The following is a 26,509-nucleotide window of genomic DNA, read 5'->3' as shown; positions in this document are numbered from 1 at the left end:
ATCTGAAACGTTCCTCGGTACTTCTGATGAAGTCTAAGGTCACGACCATGAGGCCATCTTTGATTGCGCCCAAAAACCAGCTGTGGGAGAACATCATCTGGGTATCGCCCCGAGTGCACATTCTCACGTGCCGTTACCGCATGGGCACTGTTACAAGACGAGAACGGGAAGAAGAGGACTGTTTTGGAGTACTGAGAGACACAAATTAACTTTTCTTTTAGACTTAGAAGTAAAAACGTTGCTGGACTTTGAATTCGCAGAGGACCTCTTTTAACTACTTATAACTGTCTTTTGGTCTCCCCTTCACTGTCAAGGGTAGAAAGCCACGTGATGAAGAGTTCAGTTGACTACTCAAGAGGAAAAGTCCTCCCTGTGCGTGGAATCGAACAGCCCATGTACTGCTTCTTTTCCTTCCCTCCAAAAGACAAAATATTTTATCGCAGCAAAGGTGGAAGGGAGCCCTTTTACCCAAATACCCATTTTCCCAGTAGCCATCCCAGAACAAACACTGAACAAACCCTAAGGAAGGGATTGAGCGTCTATAGGGGATACTAAGGAGATCCATTAGTGCGCGGCTGTCTGCTGGACAGTCCCTGAAAAGGGAAATAATAATGTCACCTGAAGGTGAGTTGGCACAGCAGACAATGAGCCAACAAAAGTCAGGGCAGGCTTAAGGACCAAACTGCGTAGTTCGAAATCACTAAAGTGGCGGTCCACCTGACTCAGGGTACCAAATCTTACTACGCATTTAGTAATCCCTATTTGGGACAGGTATTCTATCTCCGGTACCCGTGTAAAGAAGAGCCCCCAGCCCAAATATGCTGCTGAAAATGAAATGTCAATGGACCCTCGAATCCTTGACAGTAGAGGGGCATGAACTGCCTTAGCAAGCTCCTTGATGAATGGGTAAGTGAAATCGCAGAGCGTGTGCGGGAAAGCACAAGATAATCCCGTACCAAGCTTGACTGTGAGTCAAATATACCAAGGCTCTCTGATACCCACTGTGAGTAACGCTCGCAGACTACAGGGGATTCAAATGTAGGGGTCTGAGCATGAATCCGTGAATGGGTTTCAAGTCATTATTTACAGCCCGCCCCACCCCCAAAAAAACATTTTTGAATATGACTCATCCTTCTTTCCTTCTGAGTTTCTTTGGAGGATTGCCAATGCTCTGGAGAGTGTAGGTTTAAAGGCAGAGAGATTTTTGAAATGTAGGTATTTCTAAAGGTCAGATATTATTACAAATTGCCTGCTCTCAGCAAAAGAGAACTGGAGGAAAGCAGAAATATGTTCATTGACTCTCCAAGTCAGGGAAAATTCCAGATCACCCGACTGGCTACACTCAGTTTGACCCTGTCCTGTCAAAGCCCCCGCTTCTGTGAGATTAGCCAATTGCTTAACTCAAGAGGGAACTTCCCACAGTTCCTAGAATGCCAACCAACCTAGCGGGGCAGCCTTCAATAGTAGATTATTCCAACTGGACGCCTGTGGAGACTGTATTTTTCTTCTGGCTCCTGGACGAGGGTTCTCGCCTCCAGACCACATTGCCTTTGTGGTGATTGATGGGAAAGCTGCTTTGAAATAGTTTTGTCCGGAGACAAGATCTTTGGCAGGCTGCCCCTCAGGCTTAGCACTCTAAAGAAGATGAAAAGAAAACTGGAAGAAAAGAGCACCTTCATGTAAAGGGTTCACTTGCAAGTTTAACCCCCAAAAAAAGGGACAAGTCAGAAATGGTGACACTGAGAAACAGAAGTCCAGGCTTATTATCATTTGGAAATGAAACTGCAACTTGATCGTCCTCCCAGAGCACCCGTCTATCACGGGCTTTCCTAAAATAACAGACTCACTGGAAATGGAAAGTGGTGGCATGGACTGACTTAAATATGGTTTGGTTCTGTGGCCAGCCCCCCTCCTCTCCCTGCCCTGTCAATTCTTGGCTTGATTTCCTCTCCCTCTCTTGCCCCATCTTTTCTTTTCACAGATACAAAACAGTATCCGGTGTTTGTGGGCCACAAGCCAGGACGGAACAGCACCCAGAGGCACAGACTGGACATCCAAATGGTTATGATCATGAACAGAACCCTCTACATTGCTGCGAGGTGAGTGGCCTTTTCCTCACGTCCGCCCTCAGAGCATCCGAAGGTCCTAAGATCTGAACGTACCCAGGAGGCACCGTTGTAAGGATCGTGACGTTCCCAAATGACGCGTTATTGAACTTGAAGGCTGCTTTCGTTTGTGAAGCCATCATGCTTTCACGATTTTCTGCGTCTGTTTAACTTTAGGTGGATTTAAATGTTTGCATATTTTGAAGCTTAGACTCAAATAATCCACTGTTTTATCTTGAACATATACGCAAATATCTACTCAGGCAACCAGTGGAGTACTTCTCTCCTTGATACTTGTTAAATTAACTTGAATGTGTAAACATGTATTATACATGTTTAAGCCTGTTAGTAACTTTGTAGTGAATGTGTAGTACATATCATTACTGCAACTAAATGACAGTAGCACCGATTTTAAAAGAGTTTTCGATTTGGATCTAGTAAGAAAATACTCATCCACTGGCTAATGTCATTTAAACAGACCGTGTCTTAAGGCTGAATGGCATGGCAGGAAAAGAGCCTAAACAGGGCTCATATGGATTTAGGCTTTTGTCTTAATTCTTTTTTTTTTTTTTTTTTAAAGATTTTATTTATTTATTCGACAGAGATAGAGACAGCCAGCGAGAGAGGGAACACAAGCAGGGGGAGTGGGAGAGGGAGAAGCAGGCTCATAGCGGAGGAGCCTGATGTGGGGCTCGATCCCAGAACGCCAGGATCACGCCCTGAGCTGAAGGCAGACGCTTAACCGCTGCGCCACCCAGGTGCCCCATTAATTCTATTCTTAATTAACCTAGAGCACAACGTCTCTGGCCATGACGTGTCCTCTCTCAAATGAGACATTAGATGATGTTAAGAAGTCCCTTGGGATTCTACCCATAGATGATCCCCAATTGTGGAGGTGCATAGTTCATTCAAAAAAAGTCTAAATGAAAAGCAACAAGGAACCCTATCCTGTGGGGTTCCACGGTGATCTCAACCTGGGGCTAGACTGATTAATTACTGCACAGTGGGAAGAAGAGAGAGAGATTACGTCTGCGATACTTGCGTGGCTGTGAGCATAGATGAGGAACAGGTCGACAACAACAGTGCTTCACTCTTCTAAAGCACTTAGGTGTTCTCCAACGACAAGCGATGCAACACAAACCAAGAACCAGCGGCCACGCTACAGTATCCTGCGAGTATCCCACAACATGTCCCAGGCAGCAATGCCAAAGCCCTTTTCAACAATTCTACTCCACATATACGTACGTGGTACATACTAGCTGTATGTGCTGTGTAAGTTCTTTATAAATGTTCATTCATTCAGTCCTGGAAAAGAACCCTAGTTCAGTGAAGAAGCTATTACCTCCATGTCCTACAGGAAGAAACCAAGGTAGAGAAAGGTGGAATGCCTGGAGCAAAATGACAAAGGCAGGATTTGAAGCGGGGTGGCCTTGCTCTAGAAGCTGGGCACTTACTTCCGGTACTCCACAGCCTACTGAGGAGGAAAGGTGGTACTATCTGTTCTGGCAGGAACTTTCTACTAGCTCTTGCCCACAAACATAGCGATGTGGGTATTCCTCAGCAAGCGTTCCAATGAGGTCCTCAGTAGCTGCCTCTTTGGTAGGCTCTATCAGCTCCTTTTTTTTTTCAAAATTTTATTTAATTATTTGATAGAGAGAGAGAGCAGAAGCAGGGGTAGGAGCAGAGGGAGAAGCATACTCCCCACTGAACAGGGAGCCAGACTCGGGGCTCGATCCCAGGACCCTGGGATCATGACCTGGGCCAAAGGCAGACGCTCAACCAACTGAGCCACCCAAGCGCCCCCATCAGCTCCTTCTTAAATATCATTTTTAGATCTCTAAATGTAGCAGGGCTGGAAGATTACATTTGTAGTCAATTATCTATAGGCTGGTCAAAACCAATGATTAAACACTGGATCTGTGAGAAGTAGGGTGAGTCAAGAATCTTCTATGAATGAGTCACTCTGCAATTGAGTCTCTGGGGGGAAAATGGCATACCGGACTACCCTCGTACCTGAAGATTTAGTGTAGGTGTGGACTGCAGGTCCAGGGTGGCCCCTGAGTTAGGAGCAAAGTGCTGTGCAAACTTAAAAGTGAACATTATTCCAGCTCATTAAAACCCAGTGTTATCCTACCCCCCCCCCCACCTCCCGATAAGGAGAAATGTAAGGGGAAAAAGGAGAGAAACACATTCATGTTTTTAAAACTATAAAATAGACTTGCCTTTTGTTAAAGGTCAAATTTGTAAGACCCCCGCACTGACCTGTTGGTTTCCACTCTACACCTGGCCACTTGCCTTCAGGACCCACCCCTGGGAAAATTCCTGAAGGAGTTTCCTGGCCACCATGTTTAGGGTCTCTCCTCTCCCTTCAATTTCCCAACACTGCCCAGAGAGATCCAGGTTCCTGGGCAGCAAGTGACACGGTGTAAAGTCCAATCCTTCCCCCAGGCTCAAACCACAGCAACACAATTCAGTTTTGCTCACTGGAGTTGGGGGTGGGGGGAGGAAGTCCTCAGATTAAGTCAGTTGAACACAAACTGAATTGACTTTACTGAATTCAGTGAAGGGCAGCTTATGAATCCTGGGACGCACACGCGGGCAGTTGGAATAACCATTCACCCTGGCCTTACGTGTAGCATAAAGTGCGGTTTCCATTTGCTGGGCGCTGTGATCTCCAGGATATTGAAAAAGATTTCAATGGTCCACAAAATTTCATTCACGGAATTCTATTTTTAAAGTAAGCTTCCCGGTTCTTGCAAACAATTGGTGTCAGCCATCAGAAGTCAAGTCCCATCCAGAACCCAGAGACTGAGTGAGCCTTGATGGCAGGAACCCCTTTCAATTCTGCTTTATTACTATCCATTTTGAAAATTCTTTTTTGTTTGTTTAATCTCTAAACTGCTAATTAACATAAACAGGCCAGGCCAGAAGGGGGCAATCCCAGAGCTTTCTGAGGAATGGCCAGTGCATATTAATCAGCTGTTAATTTACAATTCATATATTCAGCTCCTACTTAAAGTTTTCAGGGGAGAGAGGGCGAGGAAAAACCTAGAGTCATCTCAAACCTGATACCAAAGTAATAGGCAATTTTGTCCCAATAATGAGCCTGACCCACAGCACCACCAATAAAGTCAAACAAGTAATAAAGGAATGCAATAAAACTGCCTTGAAATTAAAGGGCAGGGTGGTTCTGGCACCCTACTGAGGTTCCAAGAACTTCCCAATTCAGCAATTTACAAAAACAGGCAAACCATTCTCCCCCTCACCACCCTGAGACACACACACACACACACACACACACACACAGCTCAACCGCTCACAGTTGCAAGAAAATTGTGTAAGCCAACCAGCTTGCCCCCAACTTTTATTTTCACATGAGAAAGCCTGTTTTTCTTTCTGTTTTTCCTCTGTTGTACTTTTCCTAAAAGCAGTAGCAGACAGATTTCCAAAGAAGGGGGGGGGGGGGAATTAAAGTGAATCATGACAGCAGATCATTCCTTTCTTTCTTCTTTTCTTTTTTTTCTTTCCCCACTCCCTCCACTTTCCCTTAAGTAATGAGGGGGCTTGAAAGTCTACATGGGAGCCTTGAGGTCCTGGTTTAAAGCTGTGGGTAATTTTCCAGCCCCAGGACTTCCTGCGTTTTAGAAAAAGTCAATGTTATTTCAAGGGAAAATGAGCTGTTTTGCTTTCCCTCGCTAGCCCCCCATCTCCCCAGTTGAGTGAGTTCTTTTCTTTTCTTTCTTCTGAATTCCAGACAAAAACGCCCTTGTACTCAGCTCACACAGAAGGGGATGTTTAAATATAGCCCCACACCTGAGCTGCTGATTCTGTTTCTTCCCTTCCAGGGGGAGACTGGCAGCAGATCGTAAAGGCAACCAAATTCTCAGCAAAACAGGAAGGTGAACAGAAGCAAGAAATGTAAACTTCAGCTCAAGTACATTTTAGACCTTAATTGACCATCACTGTGTGAAGAAAACAGTGCTTTCTGGAAATAATTTCACCTTTATCGTCTTCCATCTTGTCAATCAAATCATCAAAGCTAAGGCTGGAAATAAAGTTTTGTGCAGGGAGAAACTGCCCGAGATGAGCTCTTTGTTAGCCCCTGTGATGAATGAGTGTGGTTTGTTGAACAGCAAGGGTTTGATACGTGGGTTTGAAGATACAGAAAGGGCCCGGGCAAACCCACCTGTGTTCTGGTTTTGGGGTCAATTTAACTTTCAAAGTCCTCTCTCCTGAACTGCATACATATGGAGAGTATAGTGCTGGTAGGAGGGAGACGACGGCAAAGTTTTCATAAAAGGTGCCCCTTTCAGCAAGATGCCACGATTTGTCAGAAGTAGCAGGGTGTGATCAAGAGCATGTCTTGCAGGCTGAACCGCTCCCTTCTTCCTGCACGCGGACGTCTCTTTTCTAATAACATGGATATGGATTTATCTGCCTGGAATGAGATATACACTCATTCCGGAGAAAATTAACTATCTCCACTCCTCTGTTTGACACTGTATCAATTTCTCATTGTTTACAGGGACCATATTTACACTGTTGATATGGACACCTCACACATAGAAGAAATTTATTGTAGCAAAGTAAGTAGTTTTAAGACCATCTTTCTAAAAGGAAGGGCTTTCCGATAGTTCTTGAAGGGAATACATATTTTAAATGCACTGCATGAGATGGCATGGCTAATAATTTGGAACATTTTTTCGCAATCCTACTAATGTGGGGCGAATCCGTGTTTGCAAAGAGCTATCTACCTCATAGTTTATTCATCAAATGTGTGTGCCTCTGTGTACTCTGGAGTTTCAGGTCATTTCCAAATTCCTTTTATAAAATACTACCATGTTTGTCCAGGAAAATATCAGTTTTCCTATGCAAAATCTTGCCCCACAAATGTGTCGATGTTACGTTTCCACGTCTTGCAGCATTAAGTTTGATTTGCCTGTTGTGGCTCAGGAATCTGACCATTATCCACTTCAGACAGACATAAAATATAACCTAAGCTTCCCCTGTAACTCCACATGGAGGCATTTTAGTTAATAAAATCTGCCACAGAAGTAGACGATCCCTTCAGCCCATGAATTTACGTGGAGAGTAACCTGAATTAAATCTTTGTCCACCCGAAGTGAATGTCCCCTTTATGTTTAAGTAAATGACTTCCATACTTTAAGGGAAAAAGCGCGCTTTATGAAAAGTGATTTATCCACTGAAAGGAAAGGGCAAGGACATGTACTTTATCAAAACGAGCGTCATTTAGCAAGATGATCTGGATATTTTACGAGAAATTTCCATGCTGTTGTTTGTTCTTCTTTCCTTTTCTCCTTCATCTTTATCTCAAGGAGAAGAAGATCATTCTGTAGTTTAATGAATAGATAGGAGTTCAAAATTAAATGAATGGATCCCATCTCCGATCTTTTGTTGTTACGGTGAATTAATCATGGAGAAAGGGTGCGGAAAGCTTTCAATAAATACATGTTCAGCCTCCATCTCCCCAAGGGAACTCTTACTTCTAAAATCAAATGCAACAACCTCTGGGCTCTAATTGATTTCTTTCTTGATCCCTGCAGAAACTGACATGGAAATCTAGACAGGCTGATGTAGACACATGCAGAATGAAGGGAAAACATAAGGTAGGCAATTTTCATTTCTCCTGCAGCTGCCACTTTGGGTTAAGTTTTTGACTGTTATCTCCGGCCGTAGACCGTGATGTGGAATGGATCGTGCTAGTCCCTTTTCCCCCAGTAATTGCTTTTTCCATCAACTTATTTGAAGGCTTTAATTTGCAAAAACAGTTTGCTTTTAATGTGATGAAATATTACGACAGCTGCTAGGGCTGCATCATGAACTACGCAGGGGCACTAGGGATTATGGACACCACGCTGGCTGCCCCAACTCTTGTGAGCGCGCTCTCTAGTAGCCCGCCGCACAGACCAGAGTCCTCGGGGAGGCTGAAGAAGAGCTCAGAACAAAGCTGCCGCAGACAGACGGGGGTTTGTGCCTTTAGTCCCAGAACAACATAAAAACACATTTCAGCCAGGAGCCTTGCCCATCAAGGGACCCTGGGATATGTGGCATTAAAATTAATATGATGGGAGGCTGCCACTTTCACGCTCGCTCTCTCTATCCCATGCTTTTAGTTACTGTTTAAAAAAAAAAAAAAGCCATTGTTGTCAACGTCATCTTTTGGTAAACATCAGGAGGAGCTCGAATTCTTGACAGGGGAACTCCACAACCACCTTCCTTTTTAACCTTACTGTCGGCAGATCGTGGTAGACGGTGAGGATGGGTTTCTGTACTGGATGGACTGGATACAAAAGCGTTTGCATTACTTTTCAGGATGAGTGTCACAACTTTATTAAAGTTCTTCTGAAGAAAAACGATGATACTTTGTTTGTCTGTGGAACTAATGCCTTCAACCCTTCCTGCAGAAACTATAAGGTAAATGCGGTTTTGTCTGTTGGAAGCACACGGGGCCAGAGGTATTCCATGATTTACTGTGATTGTCCCCGCAGCAACCTAAGAGGGGTAATTCAACACCATCGGGGCTCCTCTCACTCACTGGACTTAATGGACTGCTCCACATGAGTGATCCTGAGCAGGCTGCTAAGCTTCCTGTTTGTGCAGGACCGACTGACACATGTTAAGGAGCCTACCCAGCAAAGTTAGTTTCTCTAAGACCCTATTCTTCATTGTTCGGAACGCCAGCAGACTTTTCCGTGTATACCACGTGCATTTCCTCTCTCTCCCTTCCTCTTTCTCCCTCCCACCCCACCATCTCCTCTCTGAGCACAAAAACACACTTAGGTTGTGAGTAATTCCTATTTTAAGAGGTATCTCAAAAGCATGCCGGCGGAAACTGCAGACTCTCTTCTAGGAGAGATTTCTAAGAATGCAGGAATTTAATTCTGTTTAGCACTCAGCTTACCTGACAGTGGCCTTACCCACTGTGGCCTCACGCAAGGGAAAAAAATCAAGTCTCAAAGCATTAGCAAATCAAGTCAGTTCTGAGCGGCGGACAGAGGTGGCCATGATCTAAGGTCTTGGCTCCACACCTGTTCATTCCCCTTGCCCGTTCTTTCTGCCACAGCCCTTCTTTCCACACACATGTACTGCATTTCTCGCGTGGCCAGGCACTGAGGCTGTAAGGACAAAGAAGAGACCTCCATCCTTAGGGAAGCCAGACAGGGAGAAGACTAATTCCATGGGCCGCTGCCGTGGTGACACAATGCAGAGTATTATGGAAGCACAACAGAAAGATGCTAACCTTGGCCTGAGATGAGGAACAGAGAAGGCTTCTAGAAGGAGGTAGATAACCCCACTCTTCAAATGCTCCCCGCTGCTGTTCTCACATAGGGAACATAAACGCCCCCAGTCCGGGAGACACCCTCAAGCTCTGTGACTGTCCACAGCCTGACCCAGTGCCTCCCAACAGGTGCTCTGTTCATTTGTGTGGGGTAAACAGTGAATGAGACGCCTAACCTTTGTTTTAAAGAAGGACAGTTAGCAGAAGGAAGAGAGAAGGGCAGTCCACGTAGAGGGAACAGCGTCAACAAAGGCACTGAGTAAGAAACAGTCTGTTGAGCTTGATAAACTTCCTTTGGGTCTGAAATGCTGGACTGTGAAGTGACAACTAAGAAGAGAGCAGAGGCTGGAGAGGTAGGTGGCCCCAGGGACAGAGGAGAGAGAACGGATTCACGAAATACTTAAGTGACAAAAACCAGTAGGATGCAAAAACTGATAAGCAGCCCAGGATAAGGAGGGAGAGGGGTTAAGAATGGCTTGTGAGGCTCTCTCCTGGGGAAGAGGATGGATGGAACTGCCAGCAGGTGGGACAGGAAGTAAGAGCAGGAGAGCGTGGGGCTGGGAGGGGCAGGTTGTGAGAGAGTGGGGCTTCAGTTCCGCACTCTGTGACGATGACCAGCCCTGTGGATGGCACTGCCTGGGGGATATGAACGGACAGAGCTAACGGAAGATGGATGGTGAGCCTTGATTTAGGGACAGAAATAAGCATTTGGGTTTCACCAGCATAAAGTGAACCCTTAGGGGTGTGAAGAATGCAAAGAGAAGTGATGGGCTGATATCCAAACCAGAGAGCTCACCAGCCTTTCCTTGGACAGTTTCAAAAGACCCCAGCCTTCACACAGACATCAGAGGGAGGGTCTGCCTTACCCTCACACTCATCTTCCATCTGACACTTAGAAATGGGCTCCGGCAGGGCCCCGATTAGGGTGAGGCAAGGGAGGCATTCGCCCCAGGCATAAAACGTAAGGCACGCACCAAAAACATTCAGGATCAAGGTAAGATAAGTGATATTTTTAATGCAGTATTTTTCAAAATTGAAATTAATGTTAAAAATACCCACTATCCTAAAATAGCAAACTTCTTAACAACGGCAGGATCCACTCGGTCCGTAGCAGACAGTCAGTCCAAACATTTCCTCTGGCCAGTGACAGCGTTACAGCTGACGTTGACTCTCATTCTCCCACTTAATATTCCATCCCCGTTTGTCATTGTTTAGGCCTCATTAAGATTAATGCCTTTCACAATTCCCAACCAATTCCCTAGCTGGAAAGCTATCTTTTATGACAAATGACAGGTTTTCTTGGCACTGCGATACACAGACCGGGAGTGGTCTAGCTCATTCTTCCCACACATGTTCCATTCCCCGAGACGCCTCACCTGTGGCGAGACCGTCACCTCTCGCTTGTTCTAGCCATACCTGCTGAGACCTGCTTGGGAGCCTGGGCCTCTCGGAAAACACACGATGCTCTTCCCGCGCAGTCCTGTCTGTCTGCCTTGGCACTGCTCAGAGAAGTAGGTGTTCAGACTCGGGGCAGAGCAGGACTTTGTTGATGGTGTGAGACAAGAATGTATTTCGCTGCAGGAAGAACCGACAGGCTCTCTTAAGCACTTTTAATGAACATATCAGGACTATAGGTTCAAAGCAAAAACAATGACCAGTCTTCCCCCCGCCAAAAACTCCAAGTCTCTGAGCGCAGAAGCATCAAGTTGATTATACTAACTTGAAGCAGGAGGGTGACAAATTTTCGGTCTCCACCTCTGCCCCATGCCCCAATTTACAGTTTTAAAAGAGAAGTAAGCTGAATGTATTAGAAAGATTAGAGCCCCAAATAAGATTACCCGGGGAAGAATTCCATGGGCCACCCACTATAAACCTAAAACTACACTCCATGTCTTTTCCCTCCTGCTCTCTAAACCTCTCGAACTTGTGCAAAACATCAGGCTGGTTCTTAGTATAATTATCTGTACCCTATGGTGATTTAATTTCCAGGGGCTGCTGGTAAGTCTGAGATTTGGAGACTACCACCAGGATTAGTTCTCACTTCGTGGAAAGAGGATTTCACCATAGCATTGTTTTGCCTCTGGACCTTTCCAGACTCACAAACCGAAACATTAATACTTCACTGCCTCCTGCCTTTGGCTTGCTAGAGCTATGGCTCCTTTTTTTTTTTTTTTTTTAAGAATTCGGTACATTTAATAGCATAAATCCCCCCTTGCATAGTCTCCCCATTGCCAGGATTACAGCAGGCACTGCTGGGGATAAAGGCATTTCCACTGCATCGCTGTGTACTAAGCATTACTTCTGGATACTTGCCAGACCCACAGACCACAAAGTCTGTCACAGTTCAACACAATGATCTTATTGGGATAAAATATCAAAAAAAAAAAAAAAAAAACCTTTCATAAATGTGTTCTGAGGGGAGAAGAGTGCATTTAAAGGATGTCTCACCTCAACATCTTTCCCCCAAAAATACACATTTTAAATACAACTGCTTTTGGGAGTCTCGGAGAGTCTGAACAGACAGGATGGGCTTCGGTGGGAGCTAGCTCAGAGCAGTGAGGAAGTTCTGTCGTATCCCTGAAACCGTTTCCGGGGCTTGAAAGCAGAAAACACAAGGACTGGACACCACCACCAGCCGCTCGGGAAGCACCTCACTCCTCCCGTGCAACGACTGCAGACACCTTGACTTAGGGCCCCTGACTCAGTGCTGAAGGCCTTTCAGTGGAGCCTCCCCGGGCACCACAGCTGTCTCACACTGCTCCTCTTCCAGTGTCGTATCTGTGGTCAAACCAGACAACTGCCAGATGTAACCAAGATACCCTCAGACTACAGAAACAAGACGGAACCACAGAGGGTTAGAAAAACATTAATGACGTGGAGGAGATAATTTTAGGGACTCTGGTACTTGAGCTGTAAATGCTAGGGTGATCCCTGGTGTAAGGAAGAAGACCACATGGTAGAAGGCAGAAACCCCCGAATTACAGGTCAAGGTAGGCCAACCTCTGACTAATGTTAGGGGCTGGCCAAGAGAAGCTTCCTTCCTGCTCACGTCACAGCTGAGTGCGGGTCAGTGACAGAGGCTCTGTTCCACTAGGTTATGCAGAAGGCTAAGCTTCATCCTGCTCCTGCCTCGGCCGTCTCCTAGGATCTTGCGATTCTAGACTGGATCCTTTGTATCTAGCAGGGCGGAATATAGGAAGAGAGCAAGAGTGGACACTGGAAGGTTTTTAGAGGCAAGACCTTTCCACTCCCATTCTGTTTGCCAGAGCTCATTCCATGATCACACCTAACTGCAGGGGAGGATGGGAAATGTAGTTTAGTGTGATGTGGAGGAAAGGGAAATAGAATTTGGTGAGGCTTTACCCACTAGCAAGGCTTTACCACACCTGCAAATCCTATGAAGCTAGGTGGGTACCTTGGAGGAGTAAGACAAGCAGGGTGTACATATATTCTGTGGGTAAAGAAGTCTTGGTGCTGGAGTCCATATGCTTGTTTGAAGAAAATGGCAGGGTGGCCATTACTTCACTTATAGCTGGTTGCTGCCACTTGGGTAAAAAAGGCAATTGAATTGACTTTTCCGCTTGCTCAAAAAGAAGAAATCGGGTTTCATTTACAATCTCCTTATTTTAAAACAGAGCTCAGTTTTTCTTTTGTCTTTGCTTTTCTTTCTCCCTCCCTCCCTCCCCCTTCTTTCCTTCCATACTAAGATGGCCAAACAAAACTCACTGGTAGACCAGTTATAACCCCCAGCATGCAGGAACAAGGCGTGGGGTGAGCACACAGACGTCAAATGGCAGCCCCTCTCCTGACTGCCTTTGACTTGTGTGAGCCCCACTTTCTGGACCTTTCCTTCTGATCTTCATGATTGGAGGCTGGGACAGGTTTCTGAAGTTGGTGCAAAAGGCCACCGGAGCTCTGCTTGCACCAATGTTTCTGTACCTCTATTGACGCCATACTCTTCTGCCAGCTAACCAGAGGAAGAATTCCAGTGTCTTCTACTGGGATTTAACCCACAAAGGCAGGGCTTCTCAGCCAAAACAAAACCAAAGACTGAGATCATTCTCTGTAGAGTTTATGACTCAACATTTAACTCAGAAGCAGTGGGGGAGGAAGGGAGGAAGTTTTCCCAGCGATTGCCTTAAAAAATCCCTTTTCCAAAGAAAAGACGCTTATTTCTAGGCCATTCCAAAGGGATATGGGAATCTATTTACTATAACGGTTAAGAGTCAAGCAAACATGACTGAATCTCAGACTCGCCTAGTTGTAGAACCTCGGACAAGTGAGTTCATCTCTCCAAAGCTCAGTTTCCTCATCTGAAACCAACAGACTTATCTCAGAGGGTATTTGAGGATTCTCTGCACTATGCATATGAATTACTTCGCACATTAAGTGCTTTATAAATATGAGTTGCTATGACTACTGTCGGTTGTTACTGTTCCTAATGAAGTCCCATTATTTCATTTAGATGGATACTCTGGAACCTTCTGGGGATGAATTTAGTGGAATGGCCAGATGTCCGTATGATGCCAAACATGCCAACGTTGCACTGTTTGCAGGTAAACGGCCTGATTTCTTGTCATTGCACTTGCTCTCGCATGCCTGTTGCTGCGAACCCGCCCTGGAGGATTCGCGGAGTCACAGCTGTACTTTGATTCTCCGGTGAATACTGTAATTAAGAATGCCTTTTCCATTTGAAATTCACATGGAAATTGTACTTTTGCTTCATACAAGGAGTCTCCGCCACCCTTACCGGTGCCTATGTGCCTTAGAAAAGGATCGCAGGTTTGCACTGAATGTGCGACACGTTTATGGCATTTTGGGTTCAAATAATCAAAGATCCCCCCTCAGACCGCCGAAGTAGATTGACTGTTCAAGGCAGGATTGACTTTGGGGCTGGTATGACTCAGTGACTCGGTACCATCATCTGGGACACAGGGCCTTTTCACTTCTCTGCTCTCTTGCAATTCTTTCTCAGAGAGGGACGGGAAGCTCTCACAGACATGGGGTGGCCACCAGCTCCAGTTAGGGCTACGTGTGTTCTTGTCCACATAGAGAAGGGGAAAGGGAGGAGACAAGGTAAAGGTGCAGAAGGCCACAAGCCCACAAGTTTCCAGCAGACACCTCAAATATCATTGACCTGATCAGGGTTCCTGCTTCTCTCTGATGGAAAGTTAACTGGCGCGGGGCGGGGGGGGGAGTGATGCAGATCAGCTTAGGGTGATGTATACTCCTCATCCTCTCCCCTTCCTTCCCCTGCAAAGGACAGAAAGCAGCAGCAACTAAGCCATCATCTTCAGGCTGGGATCCTCGTGCATAGGCGCGCGCGCGTGTGTGCGTGTGTGTGTGTGTCTGTGTGTGTGTGTGTGTGTTTTAATTAGGAATTTATTTAGGAATTCACTGCCAGCTGTGTGGAGGTGGGTGTGGGGAGAAGTGTTGGTATAATAGTGATTGTTACAGCATGTAATAAAGCAGTTGGCTGTAATTTCCATCACAACAGCTCAAAACTCGCACATCCCAGCTCCATGAAGAACTTTAGGGCTTTGATTATGAAACAAGATTAGCTCCTTGAACCTCGTCCTCAGTGCCATGCATGTGTGAGCCTCAGTCTGCAGTCACAGGTTGGAGAAATGGCTTGTGCCAAGAAGGGCTCCTCAGGTTCTCCCCTGAAGTTAGAGCATGGTATTAGGGGGCCGCGCGGCATTGTAAGAAACAGTCTTGTAAACCTGTCAGTGAGCAGGAGCAAGGCCAGAGCGGAGTGCGTGAGTGTGTAACTCCTGCTACAGCACCTTCCTGACACTTGCACCTGCTGGCACCATGAAAAAGTTAACTGTCAGCTGAAGAGACACAGAAAGGGGGGAGCATCAGAGTAGTGGCTAAGGCCGCCAACCTTCCAGGAACCTTCCAGGAGCTACACCGTGAGGCAATACTGTGAATACCCCTCTTCCTCCCCCGACAGGTATACTTGGAGAGTTTTTGTTGGACTGTTTGAAATCTCATAAAAGCTCAGCCCTTATTAATAGAAGATCCTTGTTGCAACTAATGGTTGTCATCTTAGCAAGAGCAGCAGAATAGTGCTCTGTGTTCTAAGTAGAAGTTCTGGTGAGGGGGCGCCTGGGTGGCACAGCGGTTAAGCGTCTGCCTTCGGCTCAGGGCGTGATCCCAACATTCTGGGATCGAGCCCCACATCAGGCTCCTCCGCTGGGAGCCTGCTTCTTCCTCTCCCACTCTCCCTGCTTGTGTTCCCTCTCTCGCTGGCTATCTCTATCTCTGTCAAATAAATAAATAAAATCTTTTTAAAAAAAAAAAAAGAAGAAGTTCTGGTGAGATACCCAATGTTGAATGCAAAACAAAAAGCGTAATGGAAAGCAGATGCGAGGAAAATACACACATACGCACGCACACATGCTGCCCTCCCGTTGCCCCCCACTCCCCGGCATATCTGCACGACCTGGGGCTCTGATTGATTCTCTAAGAAGAGCTGTGATTTGTGTAGACATGTCTTTGTCCATAGCTAGGTTTGCCATCAACATTTATTGATAGATGCCTTGTTCATAACGCAGATGTCAAGACAGCTCTAACTCGAACCCCAGCAAATTTCAGTTATTTTTAGACCAAAAGGAGACATCGAGAACTTTGCTTAGATCTGTTGGGATCAACTCTTCTAAAAAACCATGGCGCTTATCCCGCCAGTGGAAGAGCTGAAGTGGTTCTGTAGTGTGGATAAGCCACACTGACATACAGCTGATGAAGGTGTCCACTAAAAATGAACCACGGGAGCACTTTTTTATTTTGAACGTAATTCTTGCTTCTGTTTCACATACTGCACAGATTTTACTATTCCAGAAGATGCTACTGGATTATTTGTAAACCAGATGTTTATTAATCCAGGAGAAGAGCCAAAAGCGTTAGGGATTAATCTTCAACTTTCTCCATGCTCTTCTGCCTTAGACAGACCCTAAAGCGCATCTCCCAAAAGGCATGAATTCTCAAGCAAAGGCCAGGCTGAACTGGGTCACCCCTTCTCCTGTTTTCCTTGCGCTGGCATCTTCAGTGTCACAATGTTTTCGGGTTACGACTTTGCAATACTGAAGCAAGTGTCTCTTCTTTAAGCTCCACGGGCAGGGCTCAGTGGCTCTCGCGACTGACGTAAACAGAAGCAGTGAGTCTCGTGATCAAAGTAGCACTTTAGTCAACTGCTTTTTGCTTACGAAACCCCTCTCTCTGACTCCCCTCACCAGCCCAGGCGAAGGCCTCCCATCACTTCTGCGCATACTTAACATTTCTGGTGATACAATCAGTTTCTCTCTTTCCCCGGGCTCCCACATAATCCAGTTTGCCACGGTGTGGTGGCAGTGGCAGTGTCCAAGGGCCCTTGGCCTTGAGACTCCAGCCAAGGTCCATCTAATCAAGTGAAGCAAACAGCATTTTTCATTTACCCTGTTCCCTGAGCTGCTGCTGCTTAGAAATTGCCATGCAATTTAAAAATGAAAAATGTTTCATCTCTCAAGATCCTAATTTAAAATGGTTAGGAATGTGGGCCAAGTATTTTCCCAGCGACTCTTGGATTTTTCCCAGTTGTCCTATCTCATTTGCCTGATGTAGGAAAGCCATCCGGGGGATGTCTCTATTATTCCCACACCCTGTTCACCTCTTTTCGTTTTCTTCGAAGATGGAAAACTATACTCAGCCACAGTGACTGACTTCCTTGCCATCGACGCAGTCATTTACCGGAGTCTTGGAGACAGCCCAACCCTACGGACCGTCAAGCACGATTCCAAATGGTTGAAAGGTGAACAAACAATTAAGAGAAGGAGGGCCGGTGGGGGGAGATACGTAGCTTGAGGGAGATTTAGAGCCTGGACAGACCAGACTGTAGTTCCATTTTAGTAATGGCTTCTGACAGACAGGAAGGTGGAAACGGCATCTTTTGCCCCAACTGATTTCTTTACCTCCCCCTTTCATTTCCCATGAGTTTCTGGAGTATTAACACAACGACCAATGCCACTACAATAGAATACTGTACATTCATCTTTCCTGCCTTGAGCTCTCGTCACCGAGTCTAACGTGAAAAGAACTGAACGCTTCATTCATGGAAGGGAACAGGGGACTGGAGGTGGTGGGGAGCAGGAGGAAAGCTATTCACAACCCTATATGAGTCAAGGTTCACGAGGAGATGCGTATAAAATCCTTTCTGTAATACGAGCATTCCACTGCAGAAAATAAAATTAGAGACATATGAAAATTCATTTATTCTTCATTGTTCATTGCAACCACTTCTGAAAGATAGAATTTGTAGCCTCAAGTGCCTTCTGGAATCCCCAGCACTTGCATGTGTGGTCATTAGAAATGGTTCACGTTAACCCCATGTCTAATGGCCCTACACTTTTAACTTATATCATGTCTCTGGTTGCAAGTGATTTGAAGTTCTTTTCACTCTGTGTGACATGTCCCCAATTAAAACGCCGTTTGCCCACAGAACCGTACTTTGTCCAAGCAGTGGATTATGGGGACTACATCTACTTCTTCTTCAGGGAAATAGCAGTGGAGTACAACACCATGGGAAAGGTAAGATGGGTACGAGTCTCACGCGGTCAGACCAATGTTATTACGAATGACCATGAAAGAACCAGAAATCTAATCGCAAGGTCATCATTTCAAGAAGACTCGGCCAAAGACTGGTGGCAGTGAACACAGTTCTGCCTCCGGGCCCTGTGAGCCTTTCGCAGAACAGTCCCAGATCACAGGGAACCTCTGAAATATTTCTACTGAAAATGTAATCGACAGATGTTTGTTTGGTTGATTTCACACTGAGTCTCAAGTATCTTGAGAGGTGGTTTCTAGGTATACTCGTCTGGTTTTTTTTTTTTCTTTTTAATGGAGTTGTTCCACAGAAGGAGGGTAAATATCCAGCACCTTTAAGCAAACTGAGAGTCTTGATTGTCTTTACTGCAAAAAACAGCGGAACACTTACGGGATGTCCACTTCAGTTATCGTTTACCGGAGAGTGGATCAAGGTCATGAAGCTGGAGGGCACAAATTCAGTGCCACCGGGGCTTGCAGGGTTAGAGGAATTCGGAGCATGGGATTCAGGGCCCAGAGGCAGCCAGTGAGGACGCGCAGAGATGGCGCATACAAAGTGTGCTTTTGTTTGAGGAAATAAAAAGCTAAGCAGTCTATATGGAAATGAGTTTCTCTGGCTGGGAGCTGATCCCCTGAAGGATTTATGGCTCTGTATTAAATGCCACAGCCTTATCTTTCAAAACATGCTGTTCCAATGAGTCTTCCCTCCCCCCCCGCCTTTTTTTTTTTTTTTTTTTTTTGCTACTAATTTTAGAAACACGGGATTAAATTAAGCACCTTGTTGCTGTGTTTCTGTTTTCTAAGAAAGGCAAATTCTACTAAGATCTCGCCAAGTTGAGTGCATTTCATTTTCCCGGTGTGTTTTTCCTCGGCAGGTAGTTTTCCCGAGAGTGGCTCAGGTTTGTAAGAATGACATGGGAGGGTCTCAGAGAGTCCTGGAGAAACAGTGGACGTCTTTCCTGAAGGCTCGCCTCAACTGCTCAGTTCCCGGAGACTCTCATTTTTATTTTAACATACTCCAGGCAGTCACCGATGTGATTCGTATTAATGGCCGTGATGTCGTGCTGGCAACCTTTTCCACACCTTATAACAGGTAACCGTGCCCTAGCTGTGCTCACCTCACTGGTCCTTCCCGGCTTCCTTTTCCCCAGGGGTTTTCTCCCAGAGCACAAGAGTCACAACTGACGCAAAACGTGCCGCTCGCTATTTGTGGCTAAGAAGCACTTAACACTCCGTTTTCATCAACAAAATTAACAGTCAGTTATAAGCATTATTAGATTCGGATTTTAGGAGAAGTAATTAGATAAAATATAACAATATCTTCTATTTATATGCCTGGCGTGTAAACACGTCTCACGTGTTATTTCTAAATCTCCCCAGTAGTACTGGAAACTGAATACTGTTGCCCTCTTTTTACACCTGAGGAAACTAAACTCAGTTCTGTCACCTGGTCCAAGGAGTCTGGTGATGAAAGAGGCACCCTTAGAACCCAAGAGTGTGCCTCCTTCCTCCTCAAGGTCATCTAACATTCTGTGTGACTTCTAATATTTCTATGATTGGAATGATAACTTTTGAAGTGAAACCACTGAAAATGTATTTAAAGTCTACAGAGTGAAATGTAGGATTCCAACGAGTCCATTGTCCATCCCACCTAAGGGACCCTGGTTATTATCCTGTCTGAGGAACCTGGACCCCGACTGCCACTGACTCCAGGGGCTTGAGTGAGGACTTACCAGTCATCAAACAATGTACCTAGAAATACCATCAGCACGTTCATTCCCACATTCGTGTTTATTTCAGCTAAGACTTTGAGTAATCACATGACAAACTAAAAGCTATTCCCGGAGCAGCAGAAATGTGCAGAGATTAAGAAATAGGAGGAAGGCAGGCATAAGATTCCCTGGTACTGAGCTCTCCCAAACCTTAGAGTCCTGGCATTGCTGTGTGAAAATCATGAGCATAACCGGCATAGTCATGAAATCTAAAAACATGGAACCTCATTCTCATGTCTGTGGAGAACTTGGGATGTTCTCTATTCTCTTCCTCTGGGTATACACTGTTGGGGTCTGGATCACACTTTTTATCAAGACTTTTAAGAACCTGATGGGTGTCTAGATGACAGGCAGCTGCACGATGAGACTGGAGGATAGCACTTAAGCAATGCGTACAAACTAGGGAGAGTCTGAAACAGAACATGCCAAGGGACGCACTAATGTTCCTCAGTTATCTGGAGGGCAAGAGTCAAGAGCTCTCCACTGAAGACACGCGAAAATATGAATCCATATTGCAACAAGAGGTATTCAGTTCCATCTAAGTGAGCTCTAACCATGTGCAGGGATTTTTAGACTTGAGAATAGAAAAGATACAAAAATCCAGGCCGTGACTGTTCACACTTTGGAACCCAAATATTTAGGATTGTTTAAAAAAGAATACTGTCTTGGTACACAGGAATGCAGGGGCTAGAGGAATTTCAGAGCACGTTTCTACTTTGTTTGGTTGGCGGGGGGGGCACTGAGGGTGAGTTACCGTGTAATTACAAAACAGTAGTAGATTCTTGTATATTATAGATACTCCGTTCATTTTCTTAAAAGGCCCCTAGGAAGCCCCCAATTAGTACATGCTTATGCAGTCGCAGAAATCTTATTATTTGTTCTGTAAAATTAGAAAATAACAATGCACATACCCATTTTCATCTATAAATCAGAGCCTCTCTCTAGTTTTACTGGCTCTGGTTTCGTCCCTTTCCACTCCATCCTCCACACAGGCAAACTTGGTCGTGAAGGGCTATTTCAAGCCCTGGAGGTGCTCCTCTTTGCCCTGGGGATAAAAATCCAAGTTCCTTGGTAGAGCGCACAGGTCCCCCGTGGTCAGGCCCATCCCCTCCTCCAGCTCCACAGGCTTCCTGGGTGGAGCTGAAAGTGAGTACTCTCTGCCAGGTCTGCCGGTCCCAACAAACGTATCAGCCGAGAGCCCGTTATTTATTGAGCATTTACGGCTGCAGATAAGGGACTCCGTAAATATATACACTGAAGGAACAGAGGGTGGGAAGAAAGGACGAATGAAGGAAAGATGAACAGAAGGTGGGAGGGAGTAAAGGAAGGAAGAAGAAAGGATTTCACAAGTGATTCTAACCTTGGGAAGATCATCAAAGTCTAGAGCAACTTTAGTTATTATGAGGTGCCTCATAAAATGCTGTAGCATTAATCCTATTTGTCATAATATTTAAAGTAAATATGTATACCTGCTACTTTTAGAAAAGGGAGATGTGAAGAGACTTTTACAGAATTAAGTAAGTAATGCCAGGGCTCTGAGATTCCGAAACCGAAGGCGGTCATTGTCTTATCTATTCAATTCTGTGCATAATGTACATATATTCCACATATTTGAAAATTCACCCTGCCACCTTGTTTTAAACAAGCTTTCTAATCCTCTCCCTAATTCTTGCTTTATTAGTAATACTTCAGTAACTGTGTTATGAAATTAAAGATGGCAGAAAATTCCCCTAATCACTTAGGAAGTGATTTCCATATTCTTTCAATGTTTGCAAAATCAAACCGTTCTCTCTGCCCTGGACGATGCCGCCACCCTGGGAAGCGCCCACGTCTCGGCCAGGTGCTCCGGCCCACGCGATGGCCACTATCTCGAAGCCTGGCGAAAATGCTTCGCCAGCTGGTGCCTGCAATTTACTTGATCAAAATCAAGGAATGACCATAGTTAAAAAGAAACATGGGTTCAAATGAATGAATAATTCATGCCTTCTCTCCACGGATTACAAAAAATCCCCAAGTCCTTCCATGAGTACTAGAGAAGGATGTAATTACAGGTAGAGATTACCACCATTATTATTATTGAGCACTTAATAGAGCACTTTATTTGCAAAATGTTGGTGCTTAGAGACTTAAGTTGTTTCATCTTATGCAAATAAATAGGAAATAAAACTTGAAATGGGCAGTGATGAACAGAAAATAAGCCTGCTTTCCCCACACATATATGCTCACTCTCTGAGCCCCTGGCTGGAGAAACAGAATTCAAAGCAGCAATACGTGGACAGTGGAGACACTTCTACTTCAAATGTACACCAATATTAGAGACGCAAAATGTTTGCCAAAGATTTTATCTTCGGGTTAGTGACTGTAAATTCAGGGAATTTCTGAACCTTCTAAACCACCAGTTACAAACAAATACAGTTCCAAAAGCAGTAACAACATGAAGAGGTTTTTTCTATGAGTTTGCTGTTAAGCAGTCCTTCCTTTAAAGCCACTGATGCAAGCGTGACTCAGAGAAACGTTCACTGTGTGTACTCGGATCCCTTACATTTATAATACCGGGGTGCGAACTTTAAATTTCCAATGCCCGTGACGGGAGAGTTCCTTTGGAGTCTGTTTTCCAGGCTGCGTGCATAACCGTTGTGAGAGTAACGCTGTGTGAAACGTTATGTTACAGCATCCCGGGGTCTGCAGTGTGTGCCTACGACATGCTTGACATTGCCCATGTTTTCACGGGGAGGTTCAAAGAACAGAAGTCTCCAGATTCCACCTGGACACCAGTTCCTGATGAACGAGTGCCCAAGCCCAGGTACGTGTAAACATTTATGTGCAATTCAGAACTGTGAGAAATGGGAGATCCTCTGACAGTGATCGTCTTAAAGAACTGCACACCGGCGCCTCCCATGGGGCCCAAGAGATACAAATGCCGGAACAACAGAAAGCCCTAGGAAGCCATTTGCCTTCATCCCCTTGACCTAAACTCAGCATTACCTATAGTTATATTCAAAACAACGACACTCGAGTCTTCTCACTTAACCTCTATCCTTGTGGCTTATCCGGGGTAATCCTAGGATGATTGGAGGCATCTAGTCCAGCCTCGCTGGTGTATAGCTGAGAAAACGGGAGGCCCAGAGAGGCAGAACGTGTCTTGTGCAAGTTCACAGACCTCAGTAGGTTATTTCCACCACTCCACCCTGCTTCCCTGTCCCTTACACCCACGTCCTTACACCCTAATAAAATGTGAAATATACGTGGTGATCCCTGGATTCTGTAACCAGCCTGGATCGTAGCTGCGTCCAGGACTCCGGGACAAGGACAGGTAGAGACCAGCGGGCACAGTGGACCGTCAGGGTTTCTCTGCTCTACCAGGTTCTAGTCTGCTGTGGAATCAGACGCAGTCCATATCCCTCCACCAAAATGCAGAGCCCCAGCATTGCTTTCATGGGGGACTTGTTGTCTCAGGACAACACAGAGACCTTTTGGTCCTGTGTAACCTCCGAGAAATCTTCGCGCTAAGCCATCTAATTCATTCCCTCTCAGCAGGACAGGATGAAACTCTCCCCCGCCCCCCGCCCTTGCCCTCCTCACATGGCATGCACTGCACACTGGCATTAGAACACATGCCATCTAAGTTCCCTACAAACATCTGTGTGTCCCTCTTCCTCCAATGAATTTGTGGGCTTCTGCAGAAAAGCCCAATATCCTCATTTTTTGGTTTCCAACACTCTCCCTCCAACCACCAGTCCCCCACACAACGTAGCCCCGTTCATTTAATTGAACCGACTTAGATAACGTGACCCACTCTAGCCAGGGGGAGAACCTCTGTGGTTCATCATCTTCATCACCGGAACTATCTGCTGTGCATATACTCTGTTACTCACAGAGCCCAGACTAGGTGCAAAAAGGCACACTCCAACAAGCTCAGAGGGATCCTCTAAAAGTCACTGGCTGGGAATGTTAGCTACTTTCTAGATAAGCAAGAAGGGGAGTTACGCTTGAGGGATGAGGTTTCAGGGAGTACTTTTAGAATATGCTCCCCTTGGTGTGTAAAGATGGTGTCAGTCGGCTATCGCCAGGACACACACTTTGACTTTCTAATGGTGGCAACGTGTTTCCCCCCCATCCTTCCTCGTTCCTCTTGCCAACATCAGGATGCTTTCACGGGGTTGGCATGGTTAGTGCTGTAAAATGGTGTGCAGATAAGACCAGATCATGCCAGTGTTATCAGCGTCCGATGTACTCTCCTGAACCAGCAGGCAGAGCCAGGGTGTGGACAGGATTGTTGTTGGTGTTTCCCTGACCTGACTTTACGAGGCGGTCCCCTGACTCCTGAAGCCACAGAATTGCTTGTAGAAGGAGTTTTCGCTGTCACTGTTCGGAAATAAAGAAATGACCTTTCAGGAGAGAATCTTCAGTGTAATTGGCTTTTCAAACCTGCCCAAATCAAACAAACACAATAAACACAGAACCCACATTTTCGCAGACCCCCAGGTAAGGAGAGCCGGTGACAGTGAGTCTTGCTGGTATATATGCTGGCTGGCCGCTTTATGAACGCCTTTGTCTTCTCCATCTGCGCACAAGCCAGCTGCATTCTCTCCTTTTCTGGAGCACATGCCTCCAGAACTTCCCGCAGGGTTTTAGGACAGGTAGAGCAGCCTCTGGCACGAGTGCAAACACACACTCCCTCCCTTGTTTTAAGGTCCAGTGCTGTTTGGGGGTTTGTCTGTGCTTCGGGGGGAAGCCGGGCTGCCCCCTGCTGAGGCAGAACTGCCCTGGCTGGAGCTTCTCCACGGAATGAAGAGGCGGGTGGCCGGGAGAAAATCTAAGCATATTTTATTCGGTGGCATTCTGCATTGTTCAACTTCCTCTTCTCAGCCTACGGTAGTCTTCCTCGTGCCAGCTGCTTAGGGAAGCAGTTCGTTCAAAGAATTTGCCAGAAGGCATGAAAAAAAGGCTCCCTCCCTTTGTTTCTTTTTAGGCCAGGTTGCTGCGCTGGTTCCTCGTCCTTAGAAAAATACGCAACCTCCAATGAGTTTCCCGATGATACCCTGAACTTCATCAAAACGCACCCACTCATGGATGAGGCTGTGCCTTCTGTCATCAACAGGCCATGGTTCCTGAGGACGATGGTCAGGTGGGTGTCGAGCAGATCACGTCCTAACTGGATTTTTCCCTACTCCATCTCACGCTCACAGAACCTATCAGTGGATCATGATTTGAAATGCCACAAACATCTTCTGTTATCCTGGGCATTGATTCAGCTATGAAATGCTGGCCAGTTGGGTGCCTGCCACAAAAGCCCCATCACCACAGTCCCAGTGAGAAGAGTTCTGGTATTTTCAGGCTAATTGGACCCATGCCAGCAATTAGAGGTAACAAAGACATCTCCTTCCGGGTGAGAGTCTTCTGTGCTAACGAAGAAAGCTGTGAAGAACCAGTCAATGGACGTGGATACCTGTTTGGTTGGAAATGGTTACAAAACACGCTCTAGATTCCATCCAAGCACCGTCCCCCTGGCTTGTTAGCTGTCAAACAGCCCAGGGATGAAGGTGACACTTGCACAAGTCCACTAGCATGAACTACTGTACCATTTGTAATGTGAAGAGAAGGGACAGTTGATTAGAAATTTGTAATAGCGTTAAATACTCCTTCTCGTATTTCTTTAGAGCTCATTTCCAAGCTATTCCACAGGATTTCCGAAGCACCATCCTGTTGGTGGCAGTCATCAAACAAAATGCTATTCAACTTTACCACCATTTTTAAACAGTGACTCTATGGGAAGATGTTAAAGTACTATAATGGCTCTTCCCCCATAAAATGGCAACTGTGGCATATAACTTGTAGGAAGGTCTGTGTTTTCTGGTTTCTGCCAAGGTGCTTGGCACAAACAGGTATCCATGGAGTGGTGAACAGCTGAGATATCAGTGAAAGAGAATGCCCTATAGGACTTATCGAAGGACTGATGCCCTTCACCTGTGGCTTTAAATGGACCTTGTTTGGCTTGCAAGTCCTCCTATGTATTTATAGTGCCATCAGCACGCCATATGCCCATCTTCAGAACTCTCAGTCCCTCCACGTACCCTTGGAAAGCTTTCCAATCTGACATTTTGCTGACTAGGCTTTGCACCTTAGAGGCAGAGTACGGAAAACTGGTAGCTGTTGCTTTTCTTTTCAGTGTTAAATGAAATGTTAAATGAGTTCGGTCAGTATTTCTTCCCTTCTTCCTGGGAGACCTCAGCCTTTCCCGGCTGCTCGTGGAAGAGATCATCGCTGAGCGGTTTCAGATGGTTGTGGCTGTTTGTTTGTGATGTGACTTGGCCTGCACAGACACATACCTCCGTCCTCCCCTTGGAGCCATACTAATGCTCTGCATGTGGAAATAAAGGACCAGACAGCTTGAGAACATTATCTATATGCGTATATGTTTCTTGAGATTATTACTAGAAAGCTATGTCACAACTGTTTGAAGTGGAAAAGGGGACCCTTTAATGACAGACCAACCAAGAGATACAAACCGTGATCCTGTCATTTCAGATACCGCCTCACCAAAATCGCAGTGGACACTGCTGCTGGGCCGTATCAGAACCACACTGTGGTTTTCCTGGGATCAGAGAAGGGAATCATCTTGAAGTTCTTGGCCAGGATAGGAAACAGTGGTTTCCTAAATGACAGCCTTTTCCTGGAGGAGATGAACGTTTATAACCCTGAAAAGTACGTAGAACCTTTGGCTCTTTCTTAGTAATTATTTGTCATTACGA

The 26,509-nt window shown here is 45.7% G+C and overlaps 1 protein-coding gene across 3 annotated transcripts in view; it reads left to right on the top strand.

Moving 5' to 3' along the window:
- SEMA6A (semaphorin 6A) overlaps positions 1-26,509 on the top strand; it is a 128,061-nt gene that overhangs the window by 65,016 nt on the left and 36,536 nt on the right. For all 3 annotated transcript variants that reach the window (XM_026507799.4, XM_026507803.4, XM_057307033.1), the window contains exons 3-13: positions 1,982-2,099; positions 6,631-6,691; positions 7,670-7,732; positions 8,439-8,540; positions 13,871-13,961; positions 17,075-17,194; positions 17,882-17,970; positions 18,861-19,078; positions 22,429-22,560; positions 24,730-24,885; positions 26,286-26,462. In XM_026507799.4, the coding sequence (XP_026363584.1) occupies positions 1,982-2,099; positions 6,631-6,691; positions 7,670-7,732; positions 8,439-8,540; positions 13,871-13,961; positions 17,075-17,194; positions 17,882-17,970; positions 18,861-19,078; positions 22,429-22,560; positions 24,730-24,885; positions 26,286-26,462 (1,327 nt within the window). The remainder of the gene's footprint in view (positions 1-1,981; positions 2,100-6,630; positions 6,692-7,669; positions 7,733-8,438; positions 8,541-13,870; positions 13,962-17,074; positions 17,195-17,881; positions 17,971-18,860; positions 19,079-22,428; positions 22,561-24,729; positions 24,886-26,285; positions 26,463-26,509) is intronic.

The sequence above is a fragment of the Ursus arctos genome, unplaced genomic scaffold, assembly GCF_023065955.2.
Source record: "Ursus arctos isolate Adak ecotype North America unplaced genomic scaffold, UrsArc2.0 scaffold_5, whole genome shotgun sequence".
Classification (NCBI taxonomy): domain Eukaryota; kingdom Metazoa; phylum Chordata; class Mammalia; order Carnivora; family Ursidae; genus Ursus; species Ursus arctos.
This window is presented reverse-complemented; position numbering and strand designations above follow the sequence as displayed.